General features: G+C 49.5%; 1 protein-coding gene across 4 annotated transcripts in view; it reads left to right on the top strand.

The window, feature by feature from the left end:
* BCAR3 (BCAR3 adaptor protein, NSP family member) overlaps nt 1-27,805 on the top strand; it is a 110,657-nt gene that overhangs the window by 38,257 nt on the left and 44,595 nt on the right. The window contains exon 1 of one of the 4 annotated variants that reach the window (XM_082688254.1): nt 20,362-20,658. The exons of the other annotated variants lie outside the window; for them this stretch is intronic. Within the exon in view, the coding sequence (XP_082544380.1) occupies nt 20,575-20,658 (84 nt within the window). The 5' untranslated portion in view covers nt 20,362-20,574. Of the gene's footprint in view, nt 1-20,361; nt 20,659-27,805 lie in introns of those variants that run through there. 4 annotated transcript variants of the gene reach the window in all.

Genomic DNA, 27,805 nt, shown 5'->3' with positions numbered 1-27,805 from the left:
TCAGGATGTTAACCTTCCCAGATCAGACTCCCAAGTTATACAACCCTGAAGAACCCTCAGGGAGAGGATCCCCGTCCACCCTCTGTGCCTGTGGACTTACTACGTTCTTTCTATAGGCGCCATCTTGTCACAACTAGAACATCAGGGGATGGGTTAATGTCCTTTGAACATTTTTAGGGTCCTCTAGACCTGTGATAGGCTAAAGGGGAAAGTTATTTTTAGCAAGTGGGAAGGGTTTCTTAATCTATCCATTCTTGATATCAGACAGTATGAGTGGAAGGGGCATGTTGATTGGAACATGTGTCTCAGACATTAAGACCAAGGATGTGAGAGCTAATAAGTACGGGTCTATCATAGTACCTCACAGAATTGGGGATGCACCTCAACACTCCTCCATCTGCTCTCAGATCCATTATGCTTTCACTTTTGTAACCCCTTCTTGAACCTACAAAACCTACTTTCATCTTCACTCTTTATCATTCTTTTCACTCTTTTCCTGGGGCTACTTTTTTAGGCTTCAAGAACTGTCTCCCCATATACTAAATGTTATAAATTCATATTATTTCTCGTCCTTTCCCTCTTTGTACCTGTCTTCCTTATAGACTGAAGATTCTTTCTAGCTTCTTCACATACAAGCCTTATAGTCATTTTAATAAAGCATCTCTTTTCTGGGAATGGTTTAAAGTGTATTTTTTTAGGGAGGTGGTGATTAGGGCAGAGCTGGGTGATTTTTCCTTTAAAAGAAATGTTTATGATAGATTTTTCATTTTTAAAGGCCCTTCAGAAAGATAAATTAGAAAATAAACCCAAGTAGAAAAGAAAATCCGGATGACTGTTTTTCAAATTAGCCAAGATGTAGGCAAGCCCATTTACGTGGCCAGGCTGTCAACAGCGCCCTGCCTGTGGACAAAGGCCTGCTCTCCAGGCGACCGCAGTTAGCAAGTGTCAAGACGGAATGCAGCCTTTTGTCCCTGGTTAGCCTCCTAGTGAACAAATATCCTTTCTTTTATAGGCAGCCTGGGTGGATTCTTGCTAGAACCACTTGTGAGCTTTTATGAAACGATCTGCAGTTTCTGAGCTTCGCAGGCTGGGAGAAGGGACAGGACTGGAGCCATTATCCTGCGTGGGGACCTGCACCTCTGACGGATTCGTCCCCTCCCTCCCCGCGCCTCAGCCCCCGCCACCTCCCCACGCAGTGCGCCAGGAGCAGCTCCCGAGCCTGAGTGCTTTGGCAATCAGTCCTTGAGGGGGTTAACGCACTGAAATGCTCTTTCGGAGAGGGCCTTAGAGATAGGACAGGCTGCTCAAGGCTCAGATCTCCGCAAGGCCTCTTCCTGCAGCCCGGCCTCAGGCTACATTAGGTCACCCAGTGGATTAAAAGAGGAGTAATTATGCGAATTCCAGAGCCAAGAATAAGTGCACGCAGGCGTTGGGGAGCTCCTGGGAGAGGGGCCGGGGAGGCTGCGGCTCCCGCTTTGTGCTCAAGATGGCCGCAGCCATGGTCACGGTTAAATAGCTGCTTTGGACGAACGCCTTTTCTTCCAGCAGAGAAAACAGGCCAGTCTGCTCTGAATTAGCCCGCTGACAAAGCCATGAAAGGGACTTACAAAAACAATGGCACGCTGTACATTCCGTGAGATTTTAGCAAGTTATAGGAACCAAATAACGGCGCGATTGGCTGGCTCTGCAGGTTTTTGCCTGAGTGTGCACATCCGCAGGGCCAGCGCCGTCCTGGGGGAGCCGGAGATCAAACGTCCTGGGGGAGCCGGAGATCAAACCCCGCCCGCGCGCCCGCGGTGACTGGGAAGCAGCCCCGGAGCGGGGAGGGGACTCCCATTTAGAGCCCCGGGAGAGCGCGCCCATCCAAACTTCTCCCACTTCTCCCATTCTCTCTGGATCTTCTTGGGAGGTTTAATGTCCCTGCGATTTAAAAACTGCTGAGGCAGGGTGGGAAAACAGAAGACTACGGACGGAGGACAGCCCTTCGTTCAGTGGAATCCTTTGCTGCAGGGTCCTTCAAAATGCGGTCATTTACACAAAGTGAAATCTTATCATGAAAATGAAAAACGTTCATTTAAAAGTCTGTATGTGAATGTTGACGGTGACATTATTTATGATTGATTAAAAACTGGTTGCAGTTCAGATGTCCTTCAGCTGGTGAATGGAGAAACCATCGTACACCTTAGGATGGCATGATGGTCAGCCTAAAAGATGGACTGTGGGATGCCTATAAAAACTTATTAGTGACAGAAAACAGATGAGTTGTTGAAAAGAGGTAGGGGAGAGGTCGACTGCAAGTGGGAACAAAGGAACTTTTAGGATGATAGAAATACCTTGATTGTGGTTGTTTCCAAGCTCACCTGATGGTACCCAAAAGGGTGACTCTTACTGTATGTAAATTACACCTCAGTGAGCCTGACTTTAAAAAAGCAATCTAAAACCTCATCATATTTTAGCCCTTAGGTGATGCCACCACCACCCCACCCCCAGTAGGAGAAATGTCTGGTTTTGAGACGGGCCACCTCAGACTGCTGATCACATAGAGAAAATGCTGAGCTGTGGGTATTCTGCGGCCAGGCTCATTCAGCAGATAGTTTGAAGCCCATACCATGTGTTAGTAATTGCTCCGGGGAGCGAGCTGTAGGAGCCAAATGTTCCTAGGAGCCTAACCTTAGATAGTGGCAGTGGGCATGGAAAGTCAGAGCAAGGGCTCGAGGCCTTTCAGAGAATTAAGAGCGATTTTATTTGATGAGCTGACAGCTACATGTGGGCATCACTGGAGAAGGGGAGGGAGAGGAAACCAGGGAAGATTCCAGAGTTCACAGAGTGCCTGACATCTTGCCAAAAGCCAGTGAATATTTTAAGGGAGGACAGGAAACTTCCAGTTGGAGACCTTGTTACCGGAATGACATTATGTTAGTTGATGAGCATTTGGGGATATCATTGAATTGGGAGGATCAGCAAACTACGGCCGGAGGAGACCAAATCTGGGCGACCGCCTGTTGTTGTACGGCGCAAGCTAAAAATGGATTTTACAATTCAGATTTTTTTTTTAATTTTTTTATTTTTTTATTGGCATATAATGTATTATTAGCCCCAGGGACACAGGTCTGTGAATCGCCAGGTTTACACACTTCACAGCACTCACCATAGCATGTACCTTCCCCAGTGTCCATAACCCCACCACCCTCCACACACCCCTACCCCCCCAACCCTCAGTTTGTTTTGTGAGATTGTCTCTTATGGTTTGTCTACCTCCCGATCACATCTAGTTTCATCAAAGGTTTTTTTTTTTTTTTAATCAAAAGAAGAATGAGATAACTTTAAAATTCAGATTCCAACATGCATAAAGCTTTATTGAAACACAGCCACACCCATTCACTTACATATTGTTGCTTTCTCGCCATTACGGTGGAGTTGAGTAGATGTGACAGAATGGGCAGCAAAGCCTGACATAGTTACTGTCTGGTCCTTTACAGAAAAGATTTGCAGACTCCTGCTGTAGACCCTATGCATTTACACTGTCCCTGTTTCACCTCTGAAGAACGCACAGTAGGCTTTCAGCAAAAACTTCCATGCTGACACTTCCATGATACTACCTTGCGTTATTGACAGGACTTTCCCCTTGCCTGACAACACAGCAGGGAGTCCTCATGCAGGTTGTGAGACCTTATACAATCCCAGAGATGATGCTGTGGCAGCCCACTGCATGATTTAGATGCATCTCAGCACCTCGCAGGGTGGACCTGTCTGTTATGAGCAGTGTCTCCCCACTGGGCTTGTCACATCTGACGCCTTCAGTTCTGCAGCCTGAAAGGGAGGTGGGGACAGCACAGGTGCTTGAATCCTGACTGTTCTTACCTGGGGCTTGTCTGGATAATTTCCTCAGGCCAGATCGCTCTGCCAGTGTACTCCTGTCCCAATGCCTGACCCAAGTCAGAAGTCAGTTCTCTCTGGGCCTCCTGAACTTGATGGTTTGACTCCAGGTTAGACTGTGGAACTGCCCTCTAGAAGTGCGCACAGGAGCCTTGTCTGGCCCATGAGTGGAGAAAGGCTAGATTCCTGCTTGTATTCTATGCTGCAACCTTCATCCTTGACTGGAAGGAGAAAGACTCCTCTGAGATCCCAAGCAGTGGCTGCTGGAGAGGTGGCAAAGAGACTGGGAAACTACCACGCAAACAAGAATTAAAGCTATGGTGTCAGGCTAGATTCCCATTTTATAACTGGACCCTAGAGCCCTTTGCATGTGGCCTGTCTACCCCTGACCTCATCTGTTGCCATTTGCCTTTGTCACTCTACTCCTCCCTGCTGGCTTTTCCCACTGCCCTGGATCTTTGCCTTAGCATAAAAGTTTCTCTTGAAGTCAGATGGTTTAAAGTGGGTAGAATTGTGTTCCCCCAAAAGATATAGCAAAGTATTAACCCCCTAGTACCTAAATGTGGCCTTATTTGGAAATAAGGTTTTTGCAGATACATCACACTAGGATGAGATCACACTGGATTAGGGTGGGCCCTAAGCCAATGCCTGGTGTTCTTACAAGAAAAGAGAAATTTGTGCAGAGACACTGACACATAGGGAGAATGCCATGTGGCCGCAGAGGCAGAGACTGGGTTGATGCCTGCACAAGCCGACAACATCAAGGGTTCTGGCCGTCATGAGCTACAAGAGGCAAGAAAGAGTGGCCCCCAGAGCCTTCAGAGACAATGTAGCCCTTGCCAACACCTTGATTTTTAGACGCCTAGCCTCCAGAACCCAGAGAATACATTTCTGTTTTTAAGGCACCCAATCCATGGTGCTTTGTAAGAGCCGCCCCAGGAAACTAACGCAGATACAGAGATAAGATACTAACTTAGCCATTTTTTGGTTGGGTGACTTTGGGCAAGTTTCCAGAGTTTTCCAGCACTCCCATTTCTTTAACACTAGATGGGAGAGTGCAGGAGTTGAATTAGTTGACACATGTGAAGTTGTTTGCACCGTGCCTGACATGCAGATAGCACTCAGTAAATACTAGTGTAGTAACTGTCACCCTGGTGCTCGGTGTGGCTGGTCCCTCTTGACTCAGATGTCATTGCTTCAGAGGGACCTTCTCTGACACCTCTGCTAAGAGCTGCCTCGCCAAATCCCACTATCTCCTTACTCCGTATATCATGCTTACAGCACTTGTTGGGAATTCTATGTGTTTTTTTGTTTTTTTTAATAAAAAACAAAGAGTCAACCAAAAAACCCCAAATGTCTTCTCATTAGAATGTGAGTTCTGAGGACAAGGACCTTTTCTTGTCTTAATATTTCGTGACTGGCTGGCTGACTGATGACCACATAAAACCAGATGCAAAGGGCATTTAAATTGAAGAAGGAATGAGATTTTTTCTAAAGATCTCAAAGTTTCCCAAAGCAAGTAACACTCCCATCTCTAAAAATTTTCCGGAAATTCTTCAGTGATCTTATTTAAGGAAAGCAAGAAAGTTCTTATAACTAACCTCAGCCTACCTTCTCTTGCCAGCTTGGTGTAGGATAAAAATTGTGGGATCACTGTTATCATCTTAAATACTCACACATTTAGGCAGAAGTAGATACACTCTTTAAGGTGACTTTGGGCAAGTTTCTGAGCCCCTGGCTGTCAGACCTGTCAGTTCTTCAGGAGATCTTATCATCAGCTATAGGGTCCCAGTTAGTAGTAACTCTTCAGCTCCCTAACGGGAAGCCAGGCCTGTTAGTGTTGGACTTGTTTGCTGTTGAATTTCGCCCTCTAGTGGTAATAAAATGTCACAATAGTGCAACGTTTGGCTGCAATTCAGTCTAATTATTCTGGGAGCTTTCGATATTAAATTATTAACATTATATAAAAAGACAAGTGGTTTTTGTTGGCTTTAAAGAGTACAGATTAAAATTGTTAAGGCATTTTATTAACAGAGTGAATTGTGTTACATTCTTGGAAAAAAGCTCTAAGTTGCTGTGACACTGTATGTAGATTTTGTGTGAGGTGTTGGCATGGATCTGACGTTTAACCTGTGGTAACCAAGAAGTCTCCTTGGGAAAAGTTATATCTGAATTGTGATTTGACACCTGGAAAAAAAAATGGCCAGAGGGAAGCTGATATTAGGTGAAGTAGAAAACAGATTATCAGTGTGTTAGAGACTGAGGGGGAAGACCCTGTGCCTATGGGGCCGTGTATGCCCAGGGAGAGCGGAGTGAGAGTTCATTTCTTCCACCAACAAACAGCCATGAGGCCAGCAGGGCTGGAAGGACGGGGGTGAATTTGAGCGAGAGTGACCAAAGCTGATGTGAGGGAGTGATAAGGGGGACAGGGCAGATTGCATGGGTCCCGTATGTAACTTTTGTGGAGTCCTGTAGGGATGACATTGGCTTCTATGTTGCTGGCAGACTTTGGGGGGCAAGGGTAGGAACAGGGAGAGGAGTTGAGAATGCCAGGAGAGACAGGGTAGTTTGGACCTGTGACAGCGGAAGAGGTGGTAAAGGACATTCTGGTCTCATATGAGGACAGAGTCGTCAGGATTTCCTGCCATATTGGGTGCACATGGGAGCACAGAGGAGTGAAGCATAATACCGGAGAAGGATGCCTGGGGGGCCCAGCTGGCTAAGCAGCCCACTCTTGATTTTGGCTCAGGTCATGATCTCCTGTCCTGGGATGGAGTCTGGCCTCGGGCTAGTTAGTATCAGGTTAGTGTTTTTCTGGTAAAGTTATTTATTAAAATAAAAAGAGCCCTCTGTTAGCCTACTTCATAAATATGATGAAAACTTAGGGTTTAATCAAAATTACATAGAACGGTAGCTTAGGAATATTAGAGCAGAAGTTCTTAAACTGAGCTCAAGACCCCTTTTCCCTCTTAAAAATTATTGAGGCCCCCAAAGAGGTTTTCTTATGTGTTTTGACTATTGGCTTATTGTATTAGAAATTAAAATACAGGAATTTTTAAGTATATAGTTAACTCATTTAAAAATAACAGTAATTATTTTTTATGAAAATAATCATTTTCACAAAATCATTAAAACAAAATTTAATGAGAAAAATGGCATTGTTTTATAACTTTGCAAATTTCTTGAGTGTCTAGTCTCCTAGAACATACCTGTGTACGACTTTATACCACTGTGCATTGGGCATTTGAGACATACTGGTTTCCTGAGTTAGGCGGATATTCAAAATGTTAATGTATTTCATTATACAATATTAAAAAGTCGCTTTCATTTATATCACCAGTTATCAGAAAAACCACTAAAGTATCGGAAAGCTGTCAAGTTCATGGTCATGAATACAAGTTTCCCCAAATTCTGATTTTTCAATTGAAAGCTCAGGTTTCATCACTGGCAACAAATACTGTCCATTGTTCTTCTGGAAGTGACAGGCTTACTTTGTTCCTTTTTTAGAAAATGCCTGCCAGATAAATACCACATCCGAATAACCAGTTTGTCAGACATCCTTTGAAGTAAAAATGGCATTCCATGCAAAAGCAGCTAGTTGAACACACAGTTGCTTTCCCTCAAGACACCCATTGTACTTGGGTCTGCTGGAGAAGGGCCACACGTGTGCTCCTGTGTCATCCCACAGAATATTAAAGAGAGACATGGATGCAAAGGTCCCTCTGTGATTTAGAGCGAGTAATTCTTATGGCTTCATCGAGGATTTCTTTAGCAAAACTGGCGATTTTTTTAGAGACGTACTTAAAAATTGTTTCTTCAATATCTAAAATAATTTTTTTTTTTTTTTAATGTCGTGACTCTCCCTTGCTTTGTGCTAAGGTCCTAGCAGCGTGCCTCATCATTGCTTTCACCTTATTGGTGGAAGTGTCAACCCAGTGAGAATGGCAAAAAATGTCTCAGTATTTTTTTTTTAAGATTTTATTTAATAGATTTTTTTTTTCAGAGAGCAAGAGAACCCAAACAGGGGGAGCTGCAGGCAGGGGGAGAAGCTGAGATCAAGACCTGAGTCGAAGCAGATGCTTAACTGACTGAGCCACCCGGGTGCCCCAAAACGTCTCAGTATTGTCATGAAAATAGTTTTAGCCTCATGGACTCCCTAAAAGGCCCTAAGGGCGCATAGGGTGCACTTTCAACATCGCTGTCCTAAGGGGGCTCCTGCTACTTAAGAGCTGTTATAAAGCCTATATATAGGATCTATCTATCTATATATATATATATAAAACTCTCTCTATAAAGAGAACAGTGATCATCAGCTCCGCTTGATCTAAATCCATATTTTTTTCCTCTGGCTAAGTGGGTATTTTTTAAAACAGTAACATTTATATTTAAAAAATACTGATTATTAAGACAGAAGAGACATTAAATTTTCATTTAAAAATGAGAAAAGAGGGCCACGTTGGTGGCTCAGTGGGTTAAGCCTCTGCCTTTGGCTCAGGTCATGATTTTAGGTCCTAGGATCAAGCCCCGCATCGGGCTCTCTGCTCAGGGACCCCGACCCAACCTGCTGCCACCTGCCTCTCTGCCTACCTATGATCTCTGTCTGTCAAATAAACAAATAAAATCTTTTTTTTTTTTAATGAGAAAAGAGGTGCACCTGTCAGTTGTTAATTATCTGCCTTCAGCTCAGGTCATAATCCCAGGTTCCTGGGACCCAGCCCCGTATCTGGCTCCCTGCTCAGTGAGGAGCCTGTTTGTGTTCCCTCTCTCGCTGTCTCTCTCTGTCAAATAAAAAAAAAAAATCCTTTTTTAAAAATGAGGGAAGATTGAGAATCTATCCTAGAACTAAGGGTGTGTTGTTTACCACTGAGCAGATTGTGAGGCCTCTGTAAATACTACCTGTTTCCGATGATGGAGCCACTCGTTCTATACTGTGAGGAGCTGGTCCAGAGGCAGTTGTTGTTCTGCTCTGATTGTTTTATATTAAAACCATGAAAACCCCAAGCTCAGTGAAGCCAAGGTCTGGTTTATGGCGGAGACGCTCAGCTTGGATGCAAAAAGTGCAGTCAAGGGATAAATTTACTTGAGGCAGGCTGAAAATGAACATTCTCCTGGTCCTTAAGCTTTTATTAATTGCCGCCACATTGGCCCATTCTGTGCTCCCAGTGTGGGTTAGCTGGCCGAGCTCCATCCGTCCTTTATGTCAGTGAAGATAAGGACGTGTCAGACCCCGGGAACAAGAACATGCTGTTTGGCTCTGTGAGACCATTTCCTTTGAGTCCCAGCTCTCTCCAGATGGCATCTAATTGTTTCTTGAATGACCTCAGTGTCCAGGCTGCAGGAACCTGGTCTGAGAGGGCATTTCACATATTTATTAGCCCGTGGATGAGAACTACATAAAGCCCCCATTCACGCTCTCAAAAGAGCGTTTTGTTCAGAAGTGATGATGAAGCTGATGGACTGTTTCCTGTGACCACCAGGCTCCAGTTTGTGTCTCATTTTTCCCAGGCCCAGGTGTGTGTTTTTCGGAAACATCTGAGTCCATCGTGGCCCACCTCGTCCATCGTGGCCCGGTCTCCCCCCACTTTGTCTTTCCCGGAACAAGCTCGGGAAGGACAGCGCTGCATCCTCTTCTCTCCTGGTTTGCAGAGTGTTCAGGGATGGCTCGTAGAGATGGTAGGAGCTGGAAGTCACCTGTTCTGGAAGCCTCTCTCCATTTGGGAACCCAGGTAGCTCACGGTGGAGAGCAGGGTGCTTCTGAGGGGCCGAAGAAGGGACCAGTTCTCATCTAGCTGCGGGGAAGGGCCAGCCTGCTTCACCAGTGAGAATGATGACGCTTGTGTGGCAAGTCACGTCTAAGGCCCCTGTGGGTCTGAACTGTTTTGGGGCGGCAGTCCCTATCTCTTTGCGATGGGGATGAAAAGAACTAGAAATATGCATGTGTGCCTCTTGTGCATCTTATTTCCAAGGTATTTCTGGACCCAGATGGACAATCCCTGTGCTTTCTCCAAACCTTCTCTGGCTCCTCTCCTGTTCAGGCATTGGCTCCAACACTTCCAGGCATTGGAGTGTTGACAGTGAATAAGTCCTGAAGCAAATAGCCAAGGACACAGGTCACTTTAATGAGTGCTTTAGGCTTGGAGCTGGGGCCCTTCACTGGGGTAAATAAAGCAATAGCAGGAGGTGAAGGAAGCCCTGCAGGGCCACACAGACGGAAAACCGGGGCTCCAAGGCTTCTTCTGGACAGTGTTCACCTAAGGACTACAGAAGGAGTAAATTTGGGAAGATCTGAATATATTTGGGGGGTGATGTAGGTTGCCCTTTCTTTGATATACAAAGAAGTCGTGAGAGTTGCCCTCCCAGGTAATCAGTTCTCTCTGGCCAAGTCCACACGGCCTCAATAAGTGAATGTCTCACTACCTCTGCATCAGGTCCTCTGTCTTCCCACAAGACACAATAGCCTTCGGAAATGTCCTCCAGGAACTTAAGAGGGTGCTGTTGCCTGCCTGAGTAGGGCTGAATGAGCCGTTTGTGAGTGGTTTCCCCCAGCCTGGGAGGGGTGCTGGGTGTGGGAGCAAAACTCACACGTACATTCAGCAGCACGGGACATTCCGACTCCATGAATCCCTCTCCCTTTTCCTGGAGGCAAATTCATGTCTGCTTCTTCCTTGAGAACTCAAGGCAACTCAGTTCTTTAATGGAGCATCCTTGCAGTTGGCTGTGAACCACCCTTCATTTCCACCCATCACTGAAACACGAGGGAACAACCCTGTTATTAATGGATGGACCTTATACATGTTTTCATGTAACATCGGCTCAGGTTGGCTCTTTCTGAGCATTTCTCAGGTAGGGAGGTCATGTCGCATTCACGTGAACTCCAGCGGAGCCCAGCACGGTGCGTTCCGTCTCCATCTCAGGTTTCATCTAGCCACCCATCAGTAAAGTGAAGTCAATCTGATGATGTAAGCTGGGAGGTTTACCGGGGCAGGAGAGGGGTCCAGTAGCCTGGCTTGATGACTGTTCTGGAGAAGGAAGGCCTGTCTACACTCTGCCTTGTACCTGCTTCTCTGCACACTGGCCGTATTCAGTCCGATCACTTTATATAGTAGGGGTATGTGGGCATAGGCCATCCTGACTTCTCATCTTGGAGTTTATGGTCCAGGGGGAAAGGAGACCTTCTTTTCTGCTCCGATTTGGAAAGCCCCAGGGAAGCATTTCAATTGGTGTAACTTGGGTCCATTATGTCCACTCCAGAACCATTCAGTGTTCAGAATTCTGATTGGCTCACACATCCAAAACAAGTGTGAAGGTACATGCCACGGGGTGAAGCTTTTAAACGCAGTAACCACTGACTGCTATTTCCATCGTTTTTTTTTTTGTTTTTTTTTTTTTTGGCCTGAATTTTCAGTATAATGGGCTATATTTCTAGTTGCCTCTGTCTATGTGGGGTACATACGTGAAATGTTGACATATGAATAGTAGGTGGTGCAGAGATATTTTCTTTTTGGCCTCTTCAAACCCTGTACTCCCCTTCCTCTAGTTTTCTCCTATGGACCCCCACTGCCTCCCAGTTTGTCAGATCCACCCTGTAGTAGAGAAACTGTGGGCAGCGGAGCAGAGGGGCCCTGGATTCCCCTTATAGTCTGGTCTTGGAGAAATTCCCTCATCTGCTGTCACAGGTACCCCAGCGCTGAGGCTGCTGTGATGTTCCCAGAGGCTGGGACAGGGGTTCCTGCTGCTCTCCCTTCCTGCAGCCTGCCCTCCCACACCTCCCGCGCCTCCCACACCGGGGATTGTACTGTCCTTTTTTTTTTTTTTTTAAGTTTTTATTTGACACACCCAGAGTGAGAGATCACAAGTGGGCAGAGAGGCACGCAGAGAGAGTGGGGGAAGTAGGCTCCCTGCTGAGCAGAGATTCCCGATGCGGGGCTTGATCCCAGGACCCTGAAGATCATGACCTGAGCTGAAGGCAGAGGCTTCTGAGCTACCCAGGCGCCCCAGATTGTCCTTTGAATCACTGATAAAGGAGCCCATTGTCCCACCTCGGGCAGGCACCAGGTGTGTTCACTGTCTGGATGTTACTTCTGTAGGAGTAGGCGGCACTGTGCGTAGCACTCTTCACTGAAGTAAAGAAACTGGCTGGTAACCGGTATGATCCTTCCCATGCAACACCCTGTGTTGAGTTGGCCTTTTCTTGGAGAGAAACACACCTAGATGGTGTTTCTCCTTACACTAAGGTGGTCCCCAAGCCCTGGGGCTGTCCCCTGTGCTCTAGGGCTATGTGTCCTCCTGGCTGTTTGCAGATTCTGCCTCAGCCTCGGTCTGTCCATGTCCTACCCTTTCCCATCAGGAGTGAATGAGGAGCTCTCTGATGGGCTATTTCGGATGAGACCTGCTGCCGCTGTTGCTAAGGGTATCTGTCCCTGGGTAGGAGGGTGGGGCTGTTGTCGTGGCCACGGTTCTGCCTTTGGGGTTTGCACAAGATAAGGTACTCTCGGTGACCAGGTGGTAGCCGGGCTTCCATTATCACCTCCCAGGGATCCAGACTCTGGTTTAATGATTAACTCTGAGTCCTGTTTGCTCTCACCTGTGACATGGTGATAATGATACATGTGTCCTGGTGTATTAAATAAGACACTAGGGAGAATGCTGCCTGGATAAGTGCTGGCTCTCGGGGGCCTTATCCAGGGTTGGGGAAGGGGTGAGGGCAGCTCCTGCTGAGAGGCAGGGTGCCTCTGACAAAGGCAGCCTCCAGAGCATCTGAGGGGAAGAAGGGGGGGCTGAGAGTCCACCTTGCAGGGCGTGTGTATCCCGAGGTGATGCCCGACCTCTGCTGAGGTCATGTATCTAGGACCCTGCTATCAAACTGTGCCTGCAGCTAATTTCCCTGAGAAAAGGAGATGCTGAGTGTGGTGGGCAAGCAAGGCCCTTGCCCCAGCTGGGGAAGGGAAGGGGTCCCCTCCTGTCACACGTGTGTCATGCAGCTCCAGCGGCAGACAGGAAGGTGGCATGGCAGGCCTCAAGGCTTTCTGTCTCTCCTCTCCCGTCTGCAGCCCTCCTGGGCTGACTGTGTCATGGTAGCTGCAGGCTCTCCCTGTCATTCCTCACGTCCATGGTGACCAAGGTTTCCCCCTCCCTCTTCTCTCCGCTGGATTAAAAGATCCAGTAGGGCCCTCGGAAGCCCCCTCTTGAAGAACCACTGAAGGTCCTTCTGGATCCGTGGGGATTTTAGGTCCCATTGCTCTTTAGGAAGTGGGTAAAAGCCGTGTCCTCCTCACCTTGGTGAACACTTACTCACCCAACCATTTGTAGACAATATCCGGGAGCTCGTGGGAGCCCCACTCTGTCCCCAGCTCAACAATGCCTGGCCTGGCCTGCTTCTCCTAGCTCTTTGGGCAGGAGGCCGAATTCACCAATATGTCACTGATGATAAGGGCCACAATCAGTTTATGACCATGACAACAAGGTATTTTCCCCACCGAAATAGTTCACTTAGGTGGCTGGAATTTGCTTGAAAACAGGAGAGATTAATAAGATCATTTTCTGATGGATGTTGTCCCCCTTTCAAGGTTGGGATGAGTGCAGTCGGCTCTGACCACCTTCTCCCTGGTGCCGACCCCGCCATGCACCCTAGGATTCCTGCCTTCTCAGCCATTCCTCGGTGCCTGTTCCATCCGCTCACACATCCGGTAGCCTCTCTGAGATGGAAGAAGGGCATGGAGTGGCACTGGAAGAATGCATCGTAACTGGCAATTCCGGCCACTAGGGCTGAAAGAGGGGAAGGAACCTAGAGATGGAAAGCAGACTCTGGGTGGACACTGAAATGGCTGGACAGAGCAGGCAAAGGACCCAAGTGTCTATACCAGACCCTGTTCTACTTCTAGAAATGGCTGTCATCAGAGGAGCCAATAATATGGGCCAATGAAGAATGAAGGTGTGGGGTCCATGGGAGGTGGTCCTCTGGGGGCCTCTGGTCTCCTGTGGAAGGTCTAGTCCTAGGGCAAGACCCTGGAGGGCTAGGCAAGGGGGTGAGGTTGGAGGAGCATCGGGCAGGACGAAGGCAGAAGCCCAGCTCTGCAGCAGCCAGCTCAGTGTGGGGGCAAGGTGGAAGGAGGGGTGCGACCCAGAACCTGTTAGGGGGCTACAGGTTCCCCGGTCAAACTGGCGGGGATGGGGTGTGATAGCGAGAGCTCAGTAGTTGTGGATGGGCCAGGAGTTCCCCTGGGTCAAGGCCAAGTAGGCAGATGCTGTGGACATACATGCCGCCTGTTAAAACAAACAACTCTCCAAACGACAACAGCTCTGGAGTAGGAAATCATCTGAGACATCTGAGCAAGTGTGATTAAAACCATATGTGCAATTTTAATATGGGATCTTAAAATTTGAAAGCTAGAAATATTTTAAGATTGAGACCACTCTTAAACACCTCCTCATTGCTCCCTGGCTTTCAAGATCACGGCTGTACCAGCCTGCCGGGTAGGTCAGCGGCTGGGGGGGGGGGGGGGCGTGGCTCCCAGGCCCCACAGGTGGGTGAGGTGGGGCATCTGTCCCTCAGGAGGACCTAATGGGGAAGGGAGGCTCACATTTGCTCAGTGCCTACTCTGTGTCGGATGCCCAACTCTTTATGGGATATTTTACCTGGTCCTCACAAAGACCTGGTCAACTAGAGGAGGAAGCTTAAGCTCAGAGAGGTTAAGCTCACTAGCTGAGTAGCAAAGACTTGAAACCACCCTGGCTGTCCTTCTAACCTGCTACCTCCTTGTCGCTTCTGAGACATGCAAATCTGTGTCTCACAGCTCAGTTTCAGAAGATGTCATTTTGCAGAAGTGCTCATGAAATGGGGGAGCCGGGGGCAGGGGAGATGGGAGACAGTGCAGCTGGTCCTGGCTGGGGAGCCTTCCTGGTGTTCTGGCTTTGCCGACACCCCTCGGCCCCTTTCTGTAGGTCTGCATGGGAGGGACGTCTGAGGGGGCATTTGTGGCCCCTCTTAATTGTTTAGATAGCTCACACTTACCGAAGTGGAAGAAAGGGGAAAGGAGAGTGTGCAGCATGGAAAATGTAGGCATTACAGTGACCAAAAAAGCAAACGCCAGCTCTGGGTAAGGAGCACACACCATGAGGGTAGAGTGGGAGAAGGCCGGGACAGGCTAGGTCATCTCAGATGAATAAGACTCCCAGGGTCGTATGGCTGAGCTTCAGGGGACAAGGTATTCCGTAAAATTACACATAAAGCATTACAGTGTGTGCTTTTTGCTAGGGGAGGAGGGTCGATGGTTTTCATGGATCTGAAGAAAGACAGAGACTGCCAGAGGCGGTCTGAGCCTGCCGGTGGAGAGGCTGGGGTTATGCCCCATGCTTGTTCTTTTCATTTTGCTTTGATGCTGAAAACAGAAAATGGGGCTTGTGTAACCTAGGATTTCTGGGGTGATACCAGGAAGTAGGTGGTGGTAGAAGGACGCATGGGGTGGAATTATATGTGATAGAGCAAGATGGTGAGGTCCCGGCTGGGCCCTGACCTGATTTAGCTCCCCATGGTCAGTTCTACAATTTTTTTTTAAATTTTATTTATTTATTTGACAGAGAGAGATCATCAGCAGGCAGAGAGGCAGGCAGAGAGAGAGAAGGAAGCAGGCTCCCCACTGAGCGGAGAGCCCGATGCGGGGCTCGATCCTAGGACCCTGAGATCATGACCTGAGCCAAAGGCAGAGGCTTTAACCCACCGAGCCACCCAGGCCCCCCAGTTCTACAATTTTAATAGCCAGTTAGAGAACAGGGAATTTACTGGGCGGGGCGGGGGGTGGGGCTACGGGGGTAAGACCCCATAGCGAGAAGTGTGTTTGTTGAGTACTGCCCTTAGTTCCTTTGTTGATGCAGTAGGCAGATCAATACCGCTTCCGGAAGGAGGCCACTTAACAGCCATACTCTCAGCCCCCTGAGGAATCTGGGGGGACTGTCGGACGGAGCCCTGCCCGGCAAGCGCACTTCAGTGCACCCTCTGTATTCCCTGGTGTAAGTGAACATCTTAAGAGTCCACAGCAATACACACAGCGGCCCCGAGAGCCAGGCCAGCGTTTCCCACCCTCCTCCTGCCGAGTCCAGGGTGCATTCCCATCTAGAGCAAGAGATAAACTGCATATGAATACAGAAAAATGGGTCCAGCGCTCTTTGGCAGCTCCTATAGCTGCCCAGTCTGGCGTGAGGGGAGCCCTGACAGCTGATCCTCGTCCTCAGTGGTCTCCCAGCAAATTCTCCTCAATCCCCGAGGTCCTGTGGCTTTTATGGGAGGGTGGGCGCTCAGAGCCCCTCCTCCACTACCCTGCCTCCCTCCAGGTTTCCTGTGCTCAGAATCGTGCAGACCTGCCTGCCGGATAGGGCCAGGCATCTGGGAAGTTTTGGGAGACAGGGCTGCAGAGAAACACACCTTTTCTGGCCCAGGGCTCCTCCCCAGGCATTTGCCTCCCTGCTTTTCAAAGGGCCAAACCTGTAGAGGGCAGTCTTGGATATTTAGGAGTGGGCCCATCCAGGTTAATCTTCCGGCTTTCCTAGGAAGCCTGGGGAAATGGATATGGTAGTAGCATCGGTTTTACCCCCTAGCTTAGTAAAGCTGTTTTTGTTCATGGGAATCTGATCACCAGGGTTTAGTGGAGCCAAAAAGCCAGGTGAGAGAGAGACCTTGCTGAGAGGGTAGAGTCTCATTGGTTGCTATGAGAGGTTGAGCTGTTTTGACCTCCAGGACTAGTATTCATCCCTTGACTCGTGCTCTGAGTGTGTCCCTGTGGGCAAGGATGAGCCAGCCCTTGCAGTTTTGGACCGGTGCCCTCTGGTGACAGTGTGCTGCCCGCTGTGGGCAGGGTCAGTGTCCACAGGACTGGTAGACCATGACCAAGAGCACCTCAGTGGGGGTGCCTGGGTGGCTCAGTGGATTAGGCCTCTGCCTTCGGCCCAGGTCATGATCTCAGAGTCCTGGGATCGAGCCCCACATCGGGCTCTCTGCTCCGCAAGGGAGCCTGCTTCTTCCTCTCTCTCTGCCTGCCTCTCTGCCTACTTGTGATCTCTGCCTGTCAAATAAATAAATAAAATCTTTAAAAAAAAAAAAAAAAAAGAGCACCTCAGTGCACGGCAGGCTTGATGCCTCGGTTCTGGGCTGGCTGTGGGGAGGAGAATGGCAGATTATTGGCAGCTTTGTTTTCCCAGTTGCCCTGAAACAGGTAAAAGCAAATACCTGGTGGGCACATTTTTTCCCCAATAGACTTTTCCCCCAGTGCCGGGTTAGAGAGAGGGGCGGCCTCACTGGGAGCCTGATGTTCTAGTGAGGACGCTGGCTCTCTGGGGAGGGTCTCTTGCACGCTTTCAGCCTCTCTCAACCTAAGGGCTGCTGCTGACAGGAAGCAGGGATGTGTGGGATATGGCTGGCAGGCAGCTCCTGTTTCCATGGTTACTAAATAGGGCAGGTTAGTATTAGGGCTGCCCAAGGAAAAAACGGCACTGAGCAGGGGCCTTCCTCTGGCCTCCTTTAAACCTCTTCCCAGATCGGGTGGGCAGCATTTGACCTGAAGGCATGGGAATCTCCCTAAGGGGTCTACCTGGCTGCCCTGCTCTGGTTTTTCTCCACAGGTGTGTCCCGTGGTACCAAGGAATAAGTCTTGGGGGGGGGGGGGGGCTAAAGAGCACAGTTTCCCCAGAGTTGTGTGTGCTGCCAGCACCACTCCCTATCAGTCCCTGGGGCTGCACTAGAGATGCTGACCCCTGTCCTGCGAAGAGCACGGTGTGTAGAAAATTCTGAATCCAAATTTGGTCTTAAATCACATGCACCAAATCATCAGAGAGTGACCCCCTGCCCCAGGTCACCGCCTTTTCATGGGGCTGTGTGAGTTACGGATTTAACTATAAGACATTAAAAAAAATCTCTCATTTGTGTTTCCTCGTGATTACATACCAGACTCTGCAATCACATGCTAGAATCCCTAGTCCTTTGTCCGTTCTCCGCTGAGTGACATGCTGTCCTAGTCTTCTGTTTCTTTGTAACTGGAAGAGAATAATCACTGACGGGAGAATGTGGGAGAATTGATCACTATGGATGCAGATATTGAAAAACATAACAAGTCAGTAAAGGGCACTTTGCAAATTCATGTGGTTACTGTCTTTCGTTGCAACAGCGATGCATTATTTTAGTCTCACTCCTTGGCCATTTCAGGAGAAATTTATTAATACCTTTGAGTGATGTTTCAGAAATTATTTTTGCTGTGGAGCAGGAAAATTAAAAAGTGACAAGGTGCCTGAGTGGCTCAGTCAGTTGAGCATTGGACTCTTGGTTTAGTCTTAGGTCATGATCTCAGGGTCATGAGATCAAGCTCTGCATTGGGCTCTGCGCTCATTGGGGAGTCTGCTTCTCTCCCTCTCCCTCTGCTCCTCCCTACCGCTTATGTGCAGGCTCACTCTCTTTATCTCTCTCTCAAATCTGTTTTTAAAAAGTGCTTAGGAAACAGTTACCTAATAAGATTAGCCCCTTCTTTAATCCTGACAACCAATTCTTTGGGCATTTGGGGGACATTTCTTAGAGTAGACCGGGAAAGCCTCAAGTGACAAGAACCATGATTCTACAGTGACCTGAGGGTCTTTTTCTTGTGTCGCTTTTTCCCTGGCCCCAGAGCACTTGATGACATAATTCTTGGTCATTTACAAGTCTGCATTATTTGCATATTTCTTTCAGGAGTGCACTCCATTCAGATTTTCTGAGGGGAGGGTATGAGGTCAAAAGCTTTGGCCAATCTCTCTGAATTTCTGTGTGGGGTTTAAGGAGCTGCTCTCTTTCCTCATCCCACACTGGGGATGGTGCTTTTTTGTAGCCCCTTGGGGGAGTTTCGTAGGCTGGCAGAGCATGTCTCCTGGCGGTGGGGCTGAGCAGGTAAACACTGGGCGCCTTACCTGGTGGCTGTAGGCCTCAGGGATGAGTCACCCCTACAGGTCATGGGCCCTCGCTGCTCAAGAGGACTTACCTTTGAACCCTTTCTAATAGAAACCAGGGCAGACAGCAAACGCTTGCTCATGGATACAGTATATGGATCTTGGAGGACAGTATCGACCCACCAACTGGACCATCTCCAAGGGCCCTGTGACCTCTACCACCCTTGCTTCTAGGTTCTTGGGGGGACTTCCCTGGGGTGGAGCCCCCAGGACTACGCATCTGGCCTCCAAAATCACAGAAGGCAGGGACTGAGGGATCACAGAGGAAGTCAGCTTCCCCTCCCCCATCACTGCTGTGGCGACAGACCCTCTGTGGCTCTGTCTCCACATCCTCTGTATTTATTAGGGCTGCCCCTCTGCCCCTTCAGGCCGTGTCCAGGCACAGAGGCTGCTCACAGGCATTGAACAAACAAGTCTCTATTTTTACAGGCCGACTTGACCTAGTCCAAAGGCCAAGGCCTCCTGAGGATTTGACACTAATCCTGTTGGATATTTCTCATACCTCCCTCATGCCTCATCTGGTGTTGTTCCTTTCTGGACTGAATGGGTTCTGTTTCTTCCTCGTTACAAGTTTCTGCCTGTGTGAAGTTTCAGCAAGCTTCAGGACACATTCCAATTTTGAGTGGCCGAAGCCACAGAAAGGTAACATCTGAAACAGCAGGAGAGGGAGAGCTACAGGCAGGAACCTGGGTTTGATAAAAACCAGAATTGTTGAGCATCCACTCTGGCTGGAATGCAAAAAGAGAAGCAGTTCCCTAAAGGTGACAGGAGGCTCTTGGTGGGGGCAAGAGCCTCTTAGGCCAGGAGACTGGCTTGGCTGCGTGTGCCTCCTGGTCCGAGCGCTGGATCCGGGTTAGCCAGAGAGGACCACTGGATGAAGTATTCGAAGTGAAGAAGGGAAGTGGGACAAAGAGTTGAGTCTGAAGAGGGTATACAGCCTGACCCCCAGCCTCCCAGCAGACGGCTCGGCCAGGTGGGACGGTGTGGGGTGCCCAGGGTGTTTGCTGACAGACGTGCTAATTAAACACCAGAAGACCGTATTACCCACGGTGATGGCTGTGCCAACGTTATCAGCTACAAACTGGCTGCCAGGAGCATTCTAATTAAAAATAAACAGTGCTGCGGGTGGGCTGGGAGAGTGGGGATGGGGACCCTGTTCCTGTGTCTTCAGACTTCTAGGATTGGTCCAAAGGAGAAGTTACACCCCAGTCACCTTTTAGGTCCTTTTCTCAAAGGAGCCTTTGTCTCATCACAAGGTGGTGTGATGTGTGCTTCCTTAACCCTTAGCTGCTGGGGTGACAAGCATACAGATCCCTACTCCGGGAGCCGATTGCCTGGTGCCCTGGCCTGGGGAAGGACAGGCTGTCTGCGGGGGTTAATGATTTCTGCCGGGTCTCTAGATTGAGGGGACAGCGAAAGCCCAAAGCTCTTCAAGGAGAGGTTAGAATTTCATCAGAAAGCGAGTCTGGTCACATGAGAATTTCTGGCACTGTGTGCATGGCAGGCTGGACACCAGCCTGCCAGAATTGAATGAGCGGATCGTATTGGCTTCAGCGGAGGGGAAAAGTCCCAGCCTGGCCTGTGAGCAGGAGTGAGCGGCTTGCTCCCCTGCCCGGCCGCTGGACCTCAGGCAGGAGCAGCAGGGCTGCCGCGGCGGGGCTGGGGCTCTGACGCCTGAGCCCCATTTCTTTCAGCCCTAAAGAAAAAGTGTGTGGTCCAGGGACTGGACACTGCAAGATGCCTAAGGAATGCAATGCCTTCCATGCCCTGTCGGCGGCCCTGTGCTGCTTCTATCACCGCCGGTCATTCCTTGGAGCCAAGGTAGGTGCGGCTTTGAGATAAGATGCACTGGAGATTGTTTGGGGAGACCTGAAAGTGTTAGTCTTCTAAAAGGCCCCAGAAAAAGTTTGCAGCCTGCTGGCCATGGAGCAGAGGCACTTTGTTTGGTGGGTAGATCTTGCTAAGCCCCCCGTGATGGGCCTCCCTCCCCTGGAAACGGAACCCAGCTGCACAGAGGGGGGCTCCGAGTCTGTGTTTGGGGAAGAAGCTCTGTTTTTCAGGACACTTTCAGTCTCCTTGGGTGGAATTCTATACCAAAGTAACTCAGTAGGATGGACCTGTTTTTCTTCTTTCTGTCTTTGCATCGCTCTCTCTCCCCTTGTTCACCGTGACTGTGAGCTGGCTGGGGCATGAAGTCAGTAGTGTCTAGAACCCACAGAAGCCACGAAATACCTTCTCTCCAATCTCAGCCAGGTTCCAAAACAATTTCAGTGTTTGGAACCGCCTTGTCTTTATTGCTCTCATCTGGAACCTTTGTTACGAGACACCAGTGCCAAAGGTTTTGCGTAATACGTCGGAACACTGTTTATTTTAATGAAAATCCTCAAAGAACCTCATTTGACTAATTCAAGACGAGACCTGTGTTCTGTGTTGCCTGCCTGGGACAACACTAAGAATGAGGATTAATACAGGCTCTCATTGATCCGCAGGGTTTGTCTGCCTTGGAAAAAAATCGCCATCAGCCGTTAGCTTGACCACAGCCCTCCCTTATTCGTGGGAAATAGAAATCTGAAGTCTCATGAAATTCTCCCCCCTCCCGATGGTGGAGCTCTGTCTCCTGAGGGACTGACTGACTTCGTGCAATTGAAAGAGCTACAGCAGAGTTATGATGTTCTGCTTCCTTCTCAATAATGCTTAAAAGAACTCTCCGGAAAATGTAACAGGAAAACCTGCTAAAGGGAGAAAGAGCCCTTTGTAGGAAAACAGACACTGAGCGAGAAGAGGTTAGGTTTCTTCTGATTTTACTGCCCTGTTGGAGTGTTCAGAGAAGCTTTCTAACCATTTAGCAAAGTTCGTTTTTGTCTCTTTGTCAAGGAGTTTGGAGGGGGATGAGCAATTAATCATCAGTTAAAAGTGTTTCCTCCCTGACTGAAGAGGCCCTCTCTATCCTGGAGCCCAGTGGGGTGATATGAGGACCTTGTGGTTTCTGGCCTAAATATGGATCATTCTAGCGTCGGGTAGATGAAGTCATGCCATTAATGGGGTTGTAAAGCTGTCAAAGATAGACCAGGAGGTCCCAAAGGGACCGTGTGCTTCCAGTTGTCAGTCGGATTTCACTCTAAGAGAAGTCCTTTCATAAGCCAACCTCTGCTAATTCAGAAAAGTGCAAGTCAGCATTGGTATGTGAGGAAACAGCCCCTAAATAAATGGGTCTGAGTGATGAGATTCTGTTTGGATGCCCCGTCCCTTCTGCCTGCACAGGAAGACCACAGTGATGTATGGGGTGCCGCTGCCCCTCAGCTTCTCCCTCCCTGGCCTCCTCCTGACCACTCTTGGGGGTCGACTGGCCGTAGAAACACCTCCCTTCCACCCGGGGCTTCTCACCTTGCCCCCAGCTTGGTGCATCTTCTTAGCACAGAGAGAGGACCTGGTTTGCTCTCTCACCAGAAACTGGTGCTTCCAGACCCAGTTTAGGGTCCCCCACCGAGCCTCGGGGTGCGCTTCCCTGCCCCGTCTCATTTCAGTAGTCACCTGGGAAAGAAAGTCCTCCTGGGCCTCAGTACCTGCCAGCGTCGCCCCAGTGATCGCACTGCATCGCTTTATTGACTCGGACTTTAATTAGGGGTTTCAGGTCTTGCCACTCATAATTAGTTTCCGCTGCAATTAGGGTTTCAGAATTAAATTGGGATTGATTGCCTGATAGCAAAGCGGAAACAAGGCTCCAGTTCGTGACCGTGTAGGCTGCTTCCCTTGGCATGAATTTCTCATACCAAAAATAACACTCTGGTAGCCATGGTAACTTTCCATTTGGTCTAATCCATATTATCTCGGGAGAAACTAGAATGTTATTAATAGTGTTTGTTGTATGGGAAGAAAACTAAAAATGTAAAAGCTCCTTCATTACATAGACCAGTCACCCTGGCACTTAGAGGGAATAAAATCTTACTTGCAGAGATTGGCTGGAATTTAAAAAGTATTTAGGGGCTGGTGTGGACTTGCATACAAAGGCTCAAGGGGTTGGTGGCAAGAAAGGGAGAGGAGAATTAAGGGTATGCAGACCTCGCTGGCCCCCAGGAAGCTGAGGTCGGAGATGAGATGTTCGGGCCATGTTGAGGGTCATGACTGTAACATCCTGGGTGAGAAAAGGAAGGGCTACTTTGCTTATGCCCAGTGGAAAAGAGTTTGGAGTGAAGATATTACTGATTCATAACATTCCTGGGGCACGTTCCAGTTCAAAAGACCCTGAACGTCGACTGTCGTAGCCCATCCAGGCGTGAGCACTCTTCGGCGGGGCGGGGACAGTAAATAACGGTGGTGGAGGTGCGCCCCCCCTCGCCCCCCGCCCCCGGCTTTGAAGGACTTACTACAAGAGCATTGGATCATGGTGTCATTCTGTTACATTTGCAAAAGTCTTTCCAGGGGCGCCTGAGTGGCTCAGTGGGTTGAGCCGCTGCCTTCGGCTCGGGTCATGATCTCGGGGTCCTGGGATCGAGTCCCACATCGGGCTCTCTGCTTGGCGGGGAGCCTGCTTCCCTTCCTCTCTCTCTGCCTGCCTCTCTGTCTACTTGTGATCTATCTCTGTCAAATAAATAAATAAATAAATAAATAAATAAATAAATATTCAAAAGTCTTTCCAGCTTCCTTGGTAGTCCCTTCACAAGGAATGCACGTGAGTTGTCTTACTGGAGTCTCAAAACGAGTGCTCCAAGTTGAGAGTTTACCCCTTCCCACAGAAGATAAACGGGAGCTCAGAGAAACTACGTACCTGGAATCATTTAGTGGGGCACGAGAAACTGGCATCTACCCTCACCTGGCTTCAAGCCCAGTGTCCTTTCTACGATAGCATGTTAAGACCATTGACACCTAAAATGAGATGATACTGATGACTACTTCAGCGCAGTGTGGTTGGGGAAAAACAGTGCCTACCTCAGTTTTCAGGAGAGGCCTGGGGCAGGCAGGTGAGGGGGCTGTGTGGAACTGCTTTTTGGAGAATCAGTAATCCTCCTGCAGCCGGTGGTGGGACCACCTTTAGGTCCCTTGTGAACCCCAGAAGGAAGCACAAATAAATAGATCCCATTTCTAGAACTGGCAGTAAGAACAAACCCCTTCTTCTTCTTATCACTGTGCCTCTGATTTTCTTGTCTGGGGACAGGGGGAAAGGAGCTGAATTTTGCCACTTTTACCAATGACTGCCCTGAGGAAAAGCAGTGTGGTTTTAACCCAAGAGGTGGGAGTTACCTTGCAAGGACAGAATAGCCACGTTTCAGAAGGAGCCTCAACAGAGAGGTTGGAGTATGGAGTCTCGGCTGGCCAGCCGCTAAGTCCAGGGGCAGTGGTCTTATCAATGAGAAGTCATGGCTAGAAGGCAATGGGTTTTAAGCACATGCTTTCCCACGCGTAGATTTGATCATCTTGGCGCTCTATAGTGGGAAGAGCTGAAATCGGGTTGTTGCTACCACTGTGTTTTGCTTTCAGCCGTTTCCTTTGCCCCCACAAAAAGGATTTGGAGTCTCTCCGATTGCACATTACAGCCCAAGGTGTCCCATCTGCCCATCCCTCGAGGGCTGTATTCCTGGAACTTGTTTTCTTTAGAAACTGCCTTCCTGTGTGAATGTGGCAGAGCTGCGGTTCCGTTTGCCTCCCCAGTGGCCAGTCCCTTGGTCTGTTTGCTACTATGACAGCTTGGGTCCTAGTCCTCTGTCCTGGTGTTGATGATGGCCTGAGTTGCCGTAGTCAGTGGGGCCGATGCACCATCAGCACGAGCTGTGCAAGGTGGAAAAGGCCAGTCGGAAGATATATTTTCAAAGTGACTCAGCCCCTCTTCCTGGAGGCTGCTAATTGCTCATTTATCTTTTCTGCCCCCCCCCAAAAAAAAAGCCTAGCACAGCTTTTTTTTTTTTTTTTTTTTTTTTTTAAAGAGACCTAAATGCATTCCATTGGCATCTGGGAGCTTGGGGGATCTGGTTTCAGCATCAGGGAAAGGGAGGACATGCCTGATGGTGGCTGGGTCCCGGCATCCCCTCTCCGCAGACCCCAGAGCTTGGATCCCAGCCCAGGCCTTGTTTTTGTTGGAGAGACGTGGGTGGGAAGCAGAAATGAGACTGGGATCCTGGGAAAGTTCTGTTAGTGGGTTTATCACCTCCAGGACCACAGAGAACGGAGCCTGTGCCAAACATCGGGGGGCGGCGGATGCTGGAGAGTGAGGGTGCTCAGGCCACAGAGATCTCCCTGCTCTGCACCACGTGGAGGACCCAGGGCCCTGTCCCTGGCTTTAAAGATGTCAGAGACAGCTCTGGGGTCTTTTAGCAGATGCATATCTGGGGTGTCTCCAGGCCAGCAGAGGAAACAGGGGCTGCCTAGTTGGGGACAGGAGGGGAGGGGAGGGGAGGGGAGGGCGCCTTATGGGTTTGGACTGCAGCATCTCCGTCCTCATCTGGATCTCCACTGCATGTCCACAGCCCCAGGGGCGACTGTTGGACTCTGGCTCTGGCCACGAGAATGTCACGGCTCTTATTTTGCAAGCTCATAAAAGAGCTACGATCAGTCTTTTAGTTTGAAAGAAGACCGCTCTCCTTGGTGTCCCCTCTGAAACACACGCGCTGTTACAAAAGCAGTTTGCACAAAGAACCAGGAAGATAGAATCCCGGAATTTGAGAGACCCAGGAGCCACCCCCACCACCACCACTTACAGTTCATCAGCTCCTCTCCTGCCCTCTGCACCCAGGGTGTGCGCCGTCCAGGGTGTGCCCCGAGGGGCTGCTGGGTGCTGGGGAGACACGGCAGGCTCCCGTGGAGGGAGCAGTTCTGTGGCCGCTGGGGAGATGGGCGTGCAAGCGTCTCTCTCTGTGGTGCCCGGTAGGCTCCCAGCAGGCAGAACCCCCAGGGGGCAGCCCCGCACCAAGGCATTAATCCGGCCCTGGGTCAGCGAACTCCATGGTGGAGATAATGCTGAGAGGCTGCTAAAGGGGCAGTAGGTGGAAGACAGAGAGATCTGAGAGAGTGAGCGTGAGCGAGCCTCAGGCACTGGACCTCAGGCGCAGCCGAAGCGGAAGGAGAGATGGTGGTAAATGGATAGTGCAGGACAGGGGGCCAGTGAACAGTATGGATGGGGAGTGCGGAAGGTTGGGGCCTTGGTCCCAGCCTGAGCTTGAGGAGCGTAACCAGCGTCTCCCCCAACTCTTTCCCGTGTCCTTAAAGCTCAGCTGGTCCCTGCTCAGCTCAGGCTGGTCTGCCTCCTTCCACCTTCTCTTGGGGCCCTTTTGAAACGCTCAGATCTTGTTTCTTCACAGCAGCAGTTAAGACCATCAGGCACAGTATTTCCGTCCCCACTCCTGCCTCCACAAGCCACAGCTCTATCCAGATCCAGATCCTCGCTTCCTCTGAGGATGAAGTGTCCCTCTCCCTAACCCAGGCTGGCCCGGCCACCTGTGCCCATGACCGCCCCCTCCTTAAAGACTCCTCTGCATTAGTCTGTCCTCGGGGACCTTCAATTTGTCCTTCTCCACTGCTTGCCTCTTAGTTTATAAACATGCTTTGGTCTTTCTCAGTCTAAAAATACCACTGATTTCCATGTCTTCCTTTCCTGGTCCCTATATCTTCCTCCACCCAAAAACTGATGAACCGTCTCTGCTTCCTCACTTCCCAATGGCCACTCACCCTCCTTCACCCGACCAGCAGCCTTGTCGAGTCCTGTGGCTGCCATCCAATTCTGATTTTATTGGAACTCTTCTGCACTTGGGATTATTGGCTCTTCCTTCCTGGAAGTCTTTTCTCTCGTCGGCGAGGACGCTACCCGCTACTTATTCCCCTGGATCGTTCCGGAGCACTCCCACCCTATGGCTAAGGACCAGCTCTTTGTGTCCCTCCAAAACTCATGTTGAGTGTGATGTATTAGGAGGTGGTAGGCGGAGCTCTTATGAATGGGATTAGTGGTCTTGCGAAAGAGACCCCAGGCAGCTCTCCTGCCCCTTACGTTAGGTGAGGATGCAATGAGAAGAAGGCTGTCTACACACCCAGTCTGCTAGCACCTTGATCTTGGACTTGCCTCCAGAACTGTGAGGAATATATGTTTGTGGCTTCAGCCGCTCGGTGTATGGTATTTTTTTTTACAGACATTCCAATAGACTAAGACACTATCTTCAGTTTCTCTTAAAAGCTAGCATCCCCTAGCCCTCTTCTGATATGTCCTCAACACCCATCTCTTAGATGGCAGGTGAGACAGTCTCCCCCTCCTTCCAAGGATTCCCCAGCTCACGCTGAGTTCAGCCCTTCTCCACACAGCACCTGGACCCCATGGCCTGGTGAGCCACCCCCACAAGCACCTCAGGCTCTGCAGCCTCTTCCACAAACCCACTCCCCGTGTGCTTCTGTGTTGGGAGTTGGTGGTTCAGCATTGCCCAGGAGCCCCCATGCCGCTTCCCCCCACCGTGTCCTTATTCCTTATTTTCGTATCTCCTCAGTCACGCCTTAGATTTTATTCCTAAACATCTCTGTCATCTGTCTCTTCCTTCCTGACTTTACCACCCGTACTGTGCTAATTCAGGCCTCTTGCCATCTCTTGGTCGAAATTCTGTAGTAGACTCCTAACTGGTCCTCCTGCCCTGAATCTTCACAGGGAGATATTTCACCTTTATGTTTGACATTTCTGGACATGGGGAACATACTGTACCCTTGAGGCAGTTCACTCCCCCACACGAACAACTGTCCAAGTCTGCACCACTGCAATGTCCGCCTTATTTTGCAGCTAAGTGGGCACGCTAGCCCTTCAGATGCATTTCTTCCCTTGCATTCTTGTGAACACATCTATTTTGAGACCATTTTGGCTGGTATGAGTGAACACTTAGAAATAAAACTCTGTGTGTTTGTGCGTGTGCGTGTGTTGGGGGTGATTCTAGATTAGTTTCCCTAGGGACTTAAACCAAGGATATTTGACCATCCTCTTGGGATGGCGACAGCCCAAGCCTTGAGC

This window comes from Mustela nivalis (genome assembly GCF_964662115.1).
Source record: "Mustela nivalis genome assembly, chromosome: 10".
NCBI classification, from domain to species: domain Eukaryota; kingdom Metazoa; phylum Chordata; class Mammalia; order Carnivora; family Mustelidae; genus Mustela; species Mustela nivalis.
The sequence above is the reverse complement of the archived record's forward strand: the minus strand, read 5'-3'. Positions and strand labels throughout refer to the sequence as shown.